General features: G+C 41.1%; 1 protein-coding gene across 3 annotated transcripts in view; it reads right to left on the reverse strand.

Moving 5' to 3' along the window:
- The window catches only part of LOC138672780 (cytospin-B-like), a 442,687-nt gene that overhangs the window by 78,007 nt on the left and 348,998 nt on the right, over positions 1-15,682 (reverse strand). For all 3 annotated transcript variants that reach the window (XM_069761133.1, XM_069761134.1, XM_069761135.1), the window contains one exon: positions 684-750. In XM_069761133.1, the coding sequence (XP_069617234.1) occupies positions 684-750 (67 nt within the window). The remainder of the gene's footprint in view (positions 1-683; positions 751-15,682) is intronic.

Consider the following 15,682-nt stretch of genomic DNA (forward strand, 5'->3'; position numbering starts at 1 on the left):
TGTGTAAATGTTCTAGCACCCTGGTCAAAATTTCTGTTGTTGTGAACAGTTAAAGGGGTATTTCCATGAACAAAGTACATTTTAATCAACAAATCTTCGAATAATTATAAGTTCCACAACTGGATGTAAGGAAATACACATGGATCATAGATAGATGAGCAGTGCTGTCCAGGGCGAAATTGTGTCAGGAGGACGCTACATAATAAAAATATTGGTATTAGTATACTTTTTCAAATAGGAAGTAAAGGGGTTATTTGTCTTGTAATTATTAATTTTGTTACATAGATGGGCAAGCACAGGAACAACTGAGTGATGTCCTTTTATGCCATACTAGTTTCTTTCAGAAGGTTTACTGACATGGAAAATGATTTAAGATAAAGAAAAATACATGAGAGGAAACTGGATAAAATATATAGTTATGGTATCCTACAACAATGCACACCAGCCTATGGACAATCATTCTTAATGCGATCTGAAAATAGTCACATCCGGATTTCACAAATACTTTCAAATTCTCTTATTGAGCCAGTTTTAAAAATAGAATGTGGACAGTGTCCCAGGCACGCACATCTTAACAGCTCCAGAAAAAGAAAGACCATTTGGACACAGTTCAAGTCATTGTAAGCCGTGGAGCGCTCGCTTCTATGACTACTAAATAGTCTCATTTAGTGGCAGCACATTACCTGAAAAATCTAATTGCTTCTCGGTGTCCTTGCTCGAAAGCTTGGCAATGCTGGAAGCCGAGAGCCTCTGCGATAGAAGGAAAGGTATATTACTAAAACATATTAAAACAAGTCATGTAAATGCAATTCATAAACATATAAAAGAAAAAAACAACACTAAACATCCTCATCTACATATAACATGATTACCGTAATTACATCTTCCATTTCCTATGCTTACAGAATAATTCATATATTTCTTCATTCCAAAGAAAAAAAAACAACCTACACGCCTCAATATTGAAATTGTAACACCAAAAAGGAAAAGCCATGGAGTTTAGAAAATCACAGGATGGATAGAAATGTTAATGATATGCAATTGATAAAAAAACCGCAACCACATTTTCAAAACATCTCGATTTAGGCAGTGGTGTGTAGTAACCGCCATGTGCAGAAATCCACACACACTAACACCTAGTCTGCCATCAATGAGGTTATTAATGGATTGTCTGAGGAATGATCTGCCACGGTGAATGCAGTTGGGCATGTATATTATCAAGATCTGCAGCTGCCAGCTTCAACCAATGAGATCTCAGATATGCTCGATGGGAGACAAGTCTGGAGTCGCTGCAGGACACGGTAGCACTTCGGGCCAAGCAGGTTGCTCACAGTAGCACAATAAAGATACGGCCTGGAGTAGTCATGTTGAAAAACGGCTCTTGGACCACTTTGGGGAAATATCTGGTTCCACCACCAAATCAATGTAATGCCGAGCTGTTCGTGTACCTGGAATGAAGACTAAAAGGATCAGAGTGCTGTACAATATACTACCCCCACAGCATAATCCCAGGAGTAGGACCAATGTTGCAAAGGGAGCTGCCAGCAGCAGATCTTGACGATTTGCCCAAGTGCCTTCAGCATGTAAGTGTGGGTATTTATATGAGTGACGCTCATAAGCAATACTGAATAATTGAGATGTTTTGGAAATTACAGTATGTTTCCATTTTTTCATCTTTTGCATATCATTAACATGTCTATTTGTCCTGTGATTTCCATAATTCCACAGCTTTTCCTAATTGCTGTTGCAATTTCTATGTTGAGGAGTATATATAAATAAAGAAATGATAAAAATATACAAAGTGTATAACTAATAGATAAAGCTCAGACAACCTTGACCAAAGAGTGCTTGATATTGTTTATGTATAATACAACACGCCCCCCGGAAGAAGCAAGCAGCGAAACGGCCTCTGTCGAGTGTGAGGGGGGCACAGCTCTCCTTATTTTAGGTAATATACCACCCTTTCTTTTCATATATAGCAACTCTGCTAAGTGTGTGCCAGGCTACTTGATTCTTGTAGGAATGTCATTTTAAGTGGAGTGATAAAATGCAGTACTAATACTCATGCAGACTTATGCACTGGCACTTTAGCTATATTATGCTCTTCACTCCGATTTCTTCTACTCAGCCTATGAATGGGGACTTGTATAATTGACACTTTTACATATAAAAAACGCATCGCGGTAAAAAAAGCAGCATGTTCATTAATTTTGCGGATTTTTCGTGTTTTTGCTGCTATTTCATGCATTGGGGAAAAACGCAAAAAAACCGCACAAAACACGCAAAAAATGCGTCAAAAATGCAAAAAAAAAACATGCGGATTTCTGGTAGAAATGTCAGTTTTTTGTCAGGAAATTTCTGCAAGAAATCCTGACGTGTGGTTATTTTATATAATTGATTACAGGTCCGGTTATTTTGATGCCCCCACTATGTTATTTGCTTATTCACGCTGTGTTTTTCCCATTTTTGCAAGCCTTTGCCCTGTGTTTTTTCTACATATGTTTTTATGTTTATAATTATTAAAAAAATAATGGTTTCATATTACTTTTGGTTGGAATCTCTCATCCCCTCTGTCAATCCCTTCACTGGCTCCCCATTGCCCAGAGACTCCACTACAAAACCCTAACCATGACGTACAAAGCCATCCACAACCTGTCTCCTCCATACATCTGTGACCTCGTCTCCCGGTACTTACCTACACGCAACCTCCGATCCTCACAAGATCTCCTACTCTACTCCCCTCTTATCTCCTCTTCCCACAATCGTATACAAGATTTCTCTCGCGTATCACCCCTACTCTGGAACCCTCTACCACAACACATCAGACTCTCGCCTACCATCGAAACCTTCAAAAAGAACCTGAAGACCCACCTCTTCCGACAAGCCTACAACCTGCAGTAACCACCGATCGACCAAACCGCTGCATGACCATCTCTACCCTCACCTACTGTATTCTCACCCATCCCTTGTAGATTGTGAGCCTTCGCGGGCAGGGTCCTCATTCCTCCTGTACCAGTTATGACTTGTATTGTTTAAGATTATTGTACTTGTTTTTATGTATACCCCTCCTCACATGTAAAGCGCCATGGAATAAATGGCGCTATAACAATAAATAATAATAATAATCTAACGGCTACGTGGTGTAAAAGATCATGGTGTTTTATGTATAAGCCAACTTCACACATCCAGTAATTATCTCGTTAGAACAGATCCAGCAGCAGCCCGTTGAGAAAAAAAATGTGTGCAGACAACTATTTTGTCCGACTAAAAAAAAAAAAATATTCCAATTGGATCAGTTTTTGGTTTTTCCATCGAAACCTATGTAAAACGGATCCGCTAAATAGCCATCTGTTTTTTTCCATTTCTTCCAGTAAGCAAAAACAAATCCTTTTCAAATGAAAGAAAAACATTTGGTTAAATAACTAATCCGTTTTCCATGGGTTTTAATGTGAAAAAAAAAAAAAAACGGATTCAGTTTAAATCAGTTTTTTTTGCCGGACAAAAAAAAAAAGTTGTGTGTCCACAACTTTTTTTGTCAAAGGATTGCTGCTGGATTCGTTTTATCGGATGATTACTGGACATGTGAACTAGGCCTAAAAGTCAGTCCCCAAAGACTGTTTGAACGGCACCCTAAATATACTGGTACATCCAAGTTGCAAATGAACGCTTGGAGTGCTGCATATATTCGCTTCCATGTAATTCATCCCAATTATTTGCATACCACGTGTTATTCCTGTGAAAAGTGTGCTACGCAAATAGAGTAGATGAGCTTTGCTATCGCAAATATGCACAATGCTTGTCGACTTACGGATTGTTAGATCTGAAACTGTGCTGACCAAGATCAGGTCATTGGGACTGTAGTTTTACCATACATCCACACTAGTGATGAGCAAGAGTGCTCGCCACTCGAGTGAGCATTTGGGTGCCCGGGTACACATCGAGTATTGTGGGTGCTTGAGCGCCATGCTCGAGTCCTTGCCTCAAAAGTTTTGCGGCTGTTAAGCAGCCAAAAAACATAATGGGATTGTTAGCCTGCCTAGTTATTGGCTGTCTAACAGCTGCGAAACATGCGGGGCGGGGAATTTGTTATATCCATAGGTCAAATCTGAAATATTACTGGTGTTAAATGTGTAAAAAAGAAAAATGAGGCGTCACACAATTCATTGATTTCAATTCTTTTTAGCAAATGTTTTCCTAGGACGTCGAAAACATCTTAAATAGACCCCAGATCGTTCCCCCCGTACCATCTCCATTCACGCTCTCCAACAAAGCAGGAATTTGTCACAAAAGCATCCAAAACATGACATCACCCCTTTTTATTCACTTGGTGAGACGCAATCAATGCCTGTCCGTCTCCACCAGAATCCAATTCCATTATGTCTCTTCTTAATGAGCAGAGAGGATTTATGATCTGATCGCTGTGAAAATCATCAGCTCACTTTGCTTTTAGCTCTGGCATTGGGGCTGTTCAAAATCATCACATTCATCCCTTTTTTTTTTATTTTAACCTTTCTCATGCAAAATCAATCTAAAAATAAAAAGTACAACTTTACCGCTGCTGTGTTTTGTGAATTTATTAAAGGAAACCCAGCAGCAGACAAATTAACCCCTTAATGACCGGAGCGTTTTTCGGTTTTGCGTTTTCGTTTTTCGCTCCCCTCATTCCCAGAGCCATAACTTTTTTATTTTTCCGTCATTATGGCCATGTAAGGGCTTATTTTTTGCGGGACGAGTTGTACTTTTGAACGACACCATTGGTTTTATCATGTCGTGTACTAGAAAATGGGAAAAAAATTCGGTGAAATTGCAAAACAAGTGCAATCCCAAACATGTTTTTCGTTTTGCATTTTTTACTAGGTTCACTAAATGCTAAAACTGACCTGCCATGTCATTACGAGTTCATAGACACCAAACATGTCTAGGTTCTATTTTATCTAAGTGGTGAAAAAAAAAAAAAAAAACTTTTCTAAAATTAAAAAAAAAAATAAAAATTATTTATTGCATTTTAATGGAATGTCGCGTGACAAAAAAAAAACGTAATTCTGGCGTTTTGACTTTTTTTTCTCGCTACGCCGTTTAGCGATTAAAAGCAGTGTTTTTCAGTATTGATAAAAATGAAAAATAACACAAATTAGAAAAAAAAAAACAAAGAACAACCACCATCATCCACAATAAGGGCCTACGTAACCCTTGGTAAATAATAATATGACATATCAAATACAAGGTGCCATAGTGCATAAAGGAGTGTAGATCTCACCCATTTGAGCTGTGTGGATGTCATGTTCCATGGGGTTCCACTGGTAGCGTAAATCAATAGTCAAATCTACCTACTCTGTTGAGCCCCATGTATGTGCTCCTGCCCTAACAAGGGCAGTACCCAAGTATAGCTCTAATGATGTATACCCCAGAGGAGGGATTTTTTCTTTGCACCAGTTTTAACCCCTTAGTGACCGGGCCAAATTTTTTAAATATGACCAGTGTCACTTTATGAGTAGTGATGAGCGAGTGTACTCGTTGCTCGGGTTTTCCAGAGCACGCTCGGGTGTTCTCCAAGTATTTATTAGTGTTCGGAGATTAAGTTTTCATCGCTGCAGTTGAATGATTTACAGCTACCAGCCAGGCTGAGTACATGTGGGGGTTGCCTGGTTGCTAGGGAATCCCCACATGTAACCAAGCAGGCTAGTAGCTGTAAATCATTCAACTGCGGCGATGAAAACTTAATCTCCGAACACTAACAAATACTCGGATATCATCGAGCAACGAGTACACTCGCTCATCACTATTTATGAGGTAATAACTCTGGAATGCTTCAACATATATTCATATATTGATTTGGAGATTTTTTGAACCTTGCGCAGGCGTGTACTACGGAGGACAGAGAATGAACTTCAATCCAATATTTTGGCCAGCATGCAGCCAGCGGGTAAGGAAAGGGTGAATCAAACACCCGAAAACTCCGCCCATATGACCCAAAACCAATCCCGCCAAATTTAGGTGACAGAGTCCCTTTAAGTCACATGCTGTCCATTTCCTTGCAGTCCTCCTTGAGGTTCTACTCCTTCATTGGAGTCAGCTGTGTTTAACTAAACTGATAGTACTTGATTTGGAAAGGCACACACCTGTCTATATAAGACCTCACAGCTCACAGTGCATGTGCGACCAAATGAGAATCATGAGGTCAAAGGAACTGGCCAAGGAGCTCAGAGACAATTGTGGCAAGTCATAGATCTGGCCAAGGTTACAACAGAATTTCTGCAGTACTCAAGGTTCCTAAGAGCACAGTGGCCTCCATAATCCTTAAATGGAAGAAGTTTGGGGCCACCAGAAGTCTTCCTAGACCTGGCCGTCCAGCCACACTGAGCAATCGTGGGAGAAGAGCCTTGGTGAGAGAGGTAAAGAAGAATCCCTAGATCACTGTGGCTGAGCTCCAGAGATGCAGTAGGAAGATGGGAGAAAGTTCCACAAAATCAACTATCACTGCAGCCCTCCCCCAGTCGGGCCTTTATGGCAGAGTGGCCCGACTGAAGCCTCTTCTCAGTGCAAGCCATATGAAAGCCCGCATAGTGTTTGCTAAAAAAAAACACATGAAAGACTCCCAGACTATGAGAAATAAGATCTCTTGTCTGATGTGACAAATTTCAAAGAGAAAAAAAAAAAAAACTCCAAGTAAATGTGGCGCTAAGCACCTACGGATTTTTTGAATTCATCCACTTCAAGTGAAAAATGTTAAAAAATTCATTTATTTTCTCAAAATAAAAAAATAAAATATATTTGTAAATTTTTTTTAAAAAAAACAGTACTGTTTTTTAAAAAATAAAAAATAAAAAAATTTACAAATATATTTTATTTTTTTATTTTGAGAAAATAAATGAATTTTTTAACATTTTTCACTTGAAGTGGATGAATTCAAAAAATCCGTAGGTGCTTAGCGCCACATTTACTTGAAGTTTTTTTTTTTTCTCTTTGAAATTGCCACCTATGTGGATCTGAAGCAGGATCAACACATAGTTCTCCAAAGTGAGCTGCACACCTTATTGGATTATACAACATACGAAGAAGAGTTGCCTAAAGAATTGATTCCTTGAGAATCTCAACGTGCATTTCTTACCGATAGAAGGTGAGCATAACTACAAATAAAAGAAATGTTTTTAACTTGTTGGTAAAAACGTATTACGCTCAGAGGAAGCGCCGCACTTGTCTCTTTTTTTTTTTTCCCCTCTTTCCCTAAACCAGGGTATTTCTAAAGACTGATGTGACAAAGAAAGACCTTTTTGGTGATAATTCTAAGGGGTATGTGTTGAGAAAACCAGGCACTGCTCATCACCTGCCCAATACAATCCCAACAGTGAAACATGGTGGTGGCAGCATCATGCTATGGGGGTGTTGTCTCAGCTGCAGGGACAGGACGACTGGTTGATATTGAAGGAAACATGAATGTGGCCAAGTACAGAGATATCCTGGAGGAAAACCTCTTCCATAGTGCTCTGGACCTCAGACTTGGTTGAAGGTTCACCTTCCAACAATACAATGACCCTAAGCACACAGCTAAAATAACAAAGGAGTGGCTACAGAACAACTCTGTGACCATTCTTGACCGGCCCAGCCAGAGCCCTGACCTAAACCCAATTGAGCATCTCTGGAGAGACCTGAAAATGGCTGTCCCCTGGTGATGAGCGAATATACTCGTTACTCGAGATTTCCCGGGCATGCTCGGGTGTCCTCAGAGTATTTTTAGTGCTCGACGATTTAGTTTTCATCGCCGCAGCTGAATGATTTACATCTGTTAGCCAGAATAAGTACATGTGGGGGTTGTCTGGTTGCTAGGGAATCCCCACATGTAATCAAGCTGGTTAACAGATGTAAATCATTCAGCTGAGGTGAGGAAAACAATCTCCGAGCACTAAAAAATACTCGGAGGTCACCAGAGCATGCTCGGGAAATCTCGAGTAACGAGTATATTCGCTCATCACTACTGTCCACCAGCTTTCACCATCCAACCTGACAGAACTTGAGAGGATCTGCAAGGAAGAATGGCAGAGGATCCCCAAATCCAGGTGTGAAAAACTTGTTGCATCATTCGCAATAATACTCATGGCTGTACTAGCTGAAAAGGGGTCTTCTACTCAGTACTGAGCAAAGGGTCTGAATACCTATGACCATGTGATATTTCAGGGTTTTTTTTAATAAATGTGCAAAAATTTCTACATTTCCGTTTTTTTTTCAGTCAAGATGGGGTGCAGAGTGTACATTAATGAGAAAAAAATTAACTTTTTTGAATTTATCAAATGGCTGCAATGAAACAAAGTGACAAATTTAAAGGGGTCTGAATAGTTTCCGTACCCACTGTATATGGGAGATCAAATGGGGCAAGATGGGAGGTCATATGGGGCTAGGTTGGGAGATCATGGGGCAGGATGGAGACACATTGGGGCAGGATGGGAGAACATATGGGGGCATGATGGGAGAACATATGGGGGCAGGATGGGAGAACATATGGGGGCAGGATGGGAGAACATATGGGGGCAGGATGGGAGAGCATATGTGGCAGGACAGGAGAACATATGGGGGCAGGGAAGATATGGAGGCAGGATGGGAGAACATATGGAGGCAGGATGGGAGAACATATGGGGGCAGGATAGGAGGAAATATAGGGGCAGAATGGGAGAACATATAGGGCCACAAATGAGACACAAGGAGGCCAGGATGGGGGGACATTATTACTGTAGGGGCTAATTACAGGATATTAAAACTGCTGTGATGTATTTCATTTTTGAGGATACTGTTTTCAGTAGGGGGGGGGCTGTTACTGTTTAGTGCGGCACTATGTAGCTTTTCCCATTTTGTGTGATGTAGAAGTTGGGGAAAAATTAGGGAATGTGCTATGGAAACGGTGCTCTAGACAACTGTGTTCTTTTTTGCATAGCAGAGTCCTGGCTGGAAGAAATAATGGCTGTCTGCACTGGATGAAGAAGAAAAGACCTCACTGGTGAGTCAGTGTGTTACCTCTACACTTACACTATATAGTATATACAGAGCTCCTATGAGGCGGTAAAATGTGGTCTACTCATGGTGTGGCAGTATTTCACCCTTGTATGTGCTATTATTCGATCATTATATGATCTGGTCTTGGTGTGGCGGTAGTTGTCTCTTGTACTTGGTATTATTCGGTGACTATGTGGTGTGATATGTGGTCCGGCCATGGTGTGATGTATTTTTCCCTTGTATGTGGTATTATTGGTGATTTATACAACGTATGTGACACATTCCCTTAAAGCAAAATTAAGAAAAACATGCCCAAAAAGATTATTGGTCATTTTAAGAAATGCTGAAAAAGTTAGAGTGTCATGACGGCGGCTTAAAATCTCTTAGTGGAGATTTTTCCAAGCGTGGGTAGTGGAACTGTGGAAGGTTTGAGGGGTAGAGGCGGAGCTGAGGTGGAGTCTCAAAGGGAAAAAAATTGCCAGTATGGGGCCCTGAAATAATGGTGGCAGCCCTGTTCATTGTTCATGCCATATGCACAGGATGTAAAAGGTGCTTTGACGAGAGATGGGACACACTGTCAGCACACGGAGATGGGGTAGCGTTTGTGGATGCTAGTACCACTGGCAAGTTTAAGTTCTGTCATCTCCTCATTTTCTTACTGCTCCTAAATTCTTCAGAATTCAAAGCCAAATCTTTCGCTTCCATCCCTACCACCCATTCCTGTAGCTGAAATGCACGTTTCACAGGTAAAAGCCTGTGGCCCAAAAACGCACAGAATGAATAGTACAAGTCACGTGAAACCTGTCTGTTGATTTTTTTGGCTGTCAGCAAGGGATATTGGTTACATATACTGGACAGATATAAATGTTTGCACATTTGCCACCAATGTGTCACCTTCCTACAAGGACAATAGTGACAATTTTATTTAAATGCTAGGGAATTTAGATCATAATCCTCACTGGGGCAGGGACAGCTTTTGTGAATATCTTCTATACAATTGTGGAATAGTTGACAATATAAAACTAATTATAATACAATGAAAAATAAATGAATATGTCTGGTCTATTAGCCTGTGGGAAGAATGGATGTTTTACTGGAATAATCACATGTTCTAACCCAAATGTCACACTGTGATATATCACTTCTATTGTTCTAGAATGACGTAGCTTCCAGTATACAGACACTTTTTTGGGTGAGTGGATCCAAAGACGGGCACATCATTCATATGTAGCCTTCCAAATGCAGTAAAGTATCAAAATGGAAAAAGCGGAATAATATCAGACCTCAAGAACGAGACACATGATTTAATAGATGAAAACTCTTGCATCCGTGGTTTTATCAAATGGAGATTCCGTCAATAGCAAAAATGGTTGTATATCCAATAGTAAAAGCTTATTTTAACAATATTCTACTTGTGACATGCTTTATCAGGCGATATATGGATGGAGGGTTTCTTTTTTGTTTTTTTTAACAGACAAGGCAAGAAAGTGTCCTATTTTTACAGACTGTCCAGGAATTTCTGGACGGTTGACCACCCTAAAAGCTGTATATCCTCCCTTTGCATTATTTTCGGGTGGGCACCCCTACTAGAGACAGACACCCAGACTTGGTCTACTACGTCTGAGTGTCCAGTATACGCCAGAAAATGATGCACATCAGGGCACACGGTCGCTCTGCCAGCACCATTATAGTGTATAGCCCAGTCGGCGCATACTCCCGAATCCAGTTGCTGGGGATTCGAATGGGTGCCTGAACGCAATGTGAAAGCACCTTAACCCTCTATTTTTTTCCTACAGCATTCCTGTTCAGAGTCCTCTGCTGCTCATGGTGTATGTATGTAGAAAGAAGACACTGTGTCCAACACTTTTCCATGGTTCCCAAAATGGGGGAATTCACATGACTGGTCGACATGACCTCTTCTTCTTCTGCGTATGCACAATGTGAGATAGCGCTTACTGCATGTGTTGTTGGACACCGCTTAGCAACGGGACTCAGTCACACAGGCACGTTTTTTCTGACAAAAACAGTCCATGCGGTTTATAATGGCATCATAAACCGGGTCATGCACAGTCCATTACACTTCATGGAACACAATAGGCACCAACAGGTGACATTAAGTTGCGGCTTTAACTTAGATATTTCATATACGGCTTTTAACTCACAGTTCAGACACTACACCCGCCAGCCCTCCTTTTTTCACTCAAATGTTTTTTATTAAATATAAGAGTCCAATAGAACATTTCACATTAAGACATAATTTTCGATTTTCCCCACTCTTAACCCCCTCTTACCCAGCCCGCCCCCTCTCCTTCCCTTTTAGACAGCTCACGCTTTCCTCTTAACATATCCTGTGGTATTATATACGTTAACCATATACAATAACTTTTATTTGTAAACGAAAACACCGTAAATATATAGGCGAACCCTCCTCGGGCCTAACTTCTCTTAGCCTCCCCTAGCCTAGTTCCAACCAAGGCGTCCACAATTTTTTGAACAGGCCCATCTTCCCTCTTTTCTAATATACACCCTTTTCCAGGGTAATGACCTGCTTCACATATTTAAGATATTCTCCCCTCGAGGGAGGTTCCTCTTTGATCCAATTTCTGGCTATGATCTTCCGAGCCATGTATAGTAGTCTGGCGATTGCTATTTTCAGCTTGTTATCCACAGCTATCTCTTCCATGTACCCCAGCACGCACAGCAAAGGTTCTATTGGAATTACACATCTGTATGCCCCTTCTACAACCACCAACCAAAAAGCAGTCAATCTCGGACACGACCATAACATATGAAACATTCCAGCACTATCATTCCTACATCTAGGGCATTCAGAGTCAGATCTCAGCCCAGCTCTATGCAGGACATCCGGGGATCTATACACTCTGTGTACAATATAAAGCTGGGAAAGTCTATATGGCTCATTCAGTAATAGTTTCGGTATCCATTCTAATACAGATTCCCACGTTTCATCCTCTAAACGACCCAGCTCTCTTTCCCATTTAGCCCTAGCTAAACCACAGCGGAGAAAACCTAGTTAGACAAGTAACCCCGCAAATTTGTTTAACTCTCCCCCATACTTTATATATCAGAAATAATGTTGGGTATTTCTTCCCCAGTATCCCTAGGGATCCATCTTCAAGACACTGTACCGCCGGACTTCTCTTCACCACCCTTTCTATCAAAAGTTGTCCTACATTGGAAGACGACTCATGTTCCCAGCCCTTTAAATGCTGACATTGGGCCGCCAAGAAATATATTTCAGGGTTAGGTAAAACCAAGCCTCCCGCGTCCTTAGGGCGTTGAAGCGTCTCCAATCTAATTCGCAGATGCCTCCCCCACACCAGGCCTCTAAATAAAGAGTTAATCAGTTAGAATTTTACACGTGGTATCCAGATAGGTGAGTTATGGAGAACATACAGTATCTTAGGCATCATAATCATCTTAATGAGATTAATTCGGCCTACAACAGATAAATGCAACTTAGGCTTCTTTCGCACTTCTGTCGGTAGTTGCCCGTCACGAAGCGTCGGCGCGATGTACCGACGGAAGTGTTTGCTTTCACATTTCCGTCTGCGTTGCCGAGCAGGAAAGAGTCAGTCAGAGAGAGAGACATTTCCTGCTGGGCATGCGCAGACAGGAAAACTGAATGCGACGTACAGAACGTTTCCGTGAACGTTTTTCCGAGATGACGGGCCGCCAAAACCGACGCATCCAGTGCACAACAGACGCAACGTGTGGCCATACGTCACGATCCGTCGGCAATACAAGTCTATGGGAAAAAAAACGCATCCTGCGGGCAAATTTGCAAGATGTGTTTTTTTTCCCAAAACGACGCATTGTGACGGATATTAACCCCTTTACCCCCAAGGGTGGTTTGCACGTTATGGACCGGGTCAATTTTTACAATTCTGACCACTGTCCCTTTATGAGGTTATAACTCTGGAACGCTTCAACGGATCCCGGTGATTCTGACATTGTTTTCTCGTGACATATTGTACTTCATGATAGTGGTAAAATTTCTTTGATATTACCTGCGTTTATTTGTGAAAAAAACGGAAATTTGGCGAAAATTTTGAAAATTTCGCAATTTTCCAACTTTGAATTTTTATGCAATTAAATCACAGAGATATGTCACACAAAATACTTAATAAGTAACATTTCCCACATGTCTACTTTACATCAGCACAATTTTGGAACCAAAAATTTTTTTTTGTTAGGGAGTTATAAGGGTTAAAAGTTGACCAGCAATTTCTCATTTTTACAACACCATTTTATTTTAGGGACCACATCTCATTTGAAGTCATTTTGAGGGGTCTATATGATAGAAAATACCCAAGTGTGACACCATTCTAAAAACTGCACCCCTCAAGGTTCTCAAAACCACATTCAAGAAGTTTATTAACCCTTCAGGTGCTTCACAGGAATTTTTGGAATGTTTAAATAAAAATTAACATTTAACTTTTTTTCACAAAAAATTTACTTCAGCTCCAATTTGTTTTATTTTGCCAAGGGTAACAGGAGAAAATGGACCCCAAAAGTTGTTGTACAATTTGTCCTGAGTACGCTGATACCCCATATGTGGGGGTTAACCACAGTTTGTGCGCATGGCAGAGCTCGGAAGGGAAGGAGCGCCATTTGACTTTTCAATGCAAAGTTGACTGGAATTGAGATGGGACGCCATGTTGCGTTTGGAGAGCCACTGATGTGCCTAAACATTGAAACCCCCCACAAGTGACACCATTTTGGAAAGTAGACCCCCTAAGGAACTTATCTAGAGGTGTGGTGAGCACTTTGACCCACCAAGTGCTTCACAGAAGTTAATAATGCAGAACCGTAAAAATAAAAAATCATTTTTTTTCACAAACATTATCTTTTCGGCCCAAATTTTTTATTTTCCCAATGGTAAGAGAAGAAATTGGACCACAAAAGTTGTGGCACAATTTGTCCTGAGTACTCTGATACCCCATATGTGGGGGTAAACCATTGTTTGGGCGCATGGGAGAGCTCGGAAGGGAAGGAGCGCCGTTTGACCTTTCAATGCAAAATTGACAGGAATTGAGATGAGACGCCATGTTGCGTTTGGAGAGCCACTGATGTGCCTAAACATTGAAACCCCCCACAAGTGACACCATTTTGGAAAGTAGACCCCCTAAGGAACTTATCTAGAGGTGTGGTGAGCACTTTGACCCACCAAGTGCTTCACAGAAGTTTATAATGCAGAACCGTAAAAATAAAAAATCATTTTTTTTTCACAAAAATTATCTTTTCGCCCCCAATTTTTTATTTTCCCAATGGTAAGAGAAGAAATTGGACCACAAAAGTTGTGGCACAATTTGTCCTGAGTACTCTGATACCCCATATGTGGGGGTAAACCATTGTTTGGGCGCATGGGAGAGCTCGGAAGGGAAGGAGCGCCGTTTGACCTTTCAATGCAAAATTGACAGGAATTGAGATTGGACGCCATGTTGCGTTTGGAGAGCCACTGATGTACCTAAACATTGAAACCCCCCACAAGTGACACCATTTTGAAAAGTAGACCCCCTAAGGAACTTATCTAGATGTGTGGTGAGCACTTTGACCCAATAAGAGCTTCACAGAAGTTTATAATGCAGAGCCGTAAAAATAAAACAAAATTTTTTTCCCACAAAAATAATTTTTTAGCCCCCAGTTTTGTATTTTCCTGAGGGTAACAGGAGAAATTGGACCCCAAAAGTTGTTGTGCAATTTGTCCTGAGTGCGCTGATACCCTATATGTGGGGGAGAACCAGCGTTTGGGCGCATGGGAGGGCTCGGAAGGGAAGGAGAGCCATTTGGAATACAGACTTAGATGGAATGGTCTGCAGGCGTCACATTGTGTTTGCAGAGCCCCTAATGTACCTAAACAGTAGAAACCCCCCACAAGTGACCCCATATTGGAAACTAGACCCTCCAAGGAACTTATTTAGATGTGTTGTGAGAACTTTGAGTCCCCAAGTATTTCACTACAGTTTATAACGCAGAGCCGTGAAAATAAAATAAAAAATTTCCCCTCAAAATTATTTTTTAGCCCCCAGTTTTGTATTTTCTCGAGGGTAAAAGGAGAAATTGGACCCCAAAAGTTGTTGTCCAATTTGTCCTGAGTGCGTTGATACCCCATATGTGGGGTGAACCAGCGTTTGGGCGCATGGGAGGGCTCGGAAGGGAAGGAGCGCCATTTGGAATGCAGACTTAAATGGAATGGTCTGCAGGCGTCACATTGCGTTTGCAGAGCCCCTAATATACCTAAACAGTAGAAACCCCCACAAGTGACCCCATGTTGGAAACTAGACCCCCCCACGAACTTATCTAGATGTGTTGTGAGAACTTTGAGCCCCCAAGTGTTTCACTACAGTTTATAACGCAGAGCCGTGAAAATAAAAAATCTCTTTTTTTCCCACAAAAATTATTTTTTAGCCCCCAGTTTTGTATTTTCCCAAGGGTAACAGGAGAAATTGGACCCCAAAAGTTGTTGTCCAATTTGTCCTGAGTACGCTGATACCCCATATGTTGGGGTAAACTCCTGTTTGGGCACACGGGAGAGCTCGGAAGGGAAGGAGCACTGTTTTACTTTTTCAATGCAGAATTGGATGGAATTGAGATCGGTCGCCATGTCGCGTTTGGAGATCCCCCTGATGTGCCTAAATAGTGGAAACCCCCCAATTATAACTGAAACCCTAATCCA

Source organism: Ranitomeya imitator, chromosome 3, assembly GCF_032444005.1.
Source record: "Ranitomeya imitator isolate aRanImi1 chromosome 3, aRanImi1.pri, whole genome shotgun sequence".
NCBI lineage: Eukaryota > Metazoa > Chordata > Amphibia > Anura > Dendrobatidae > Ranitomeya > Ranitomeya imitator.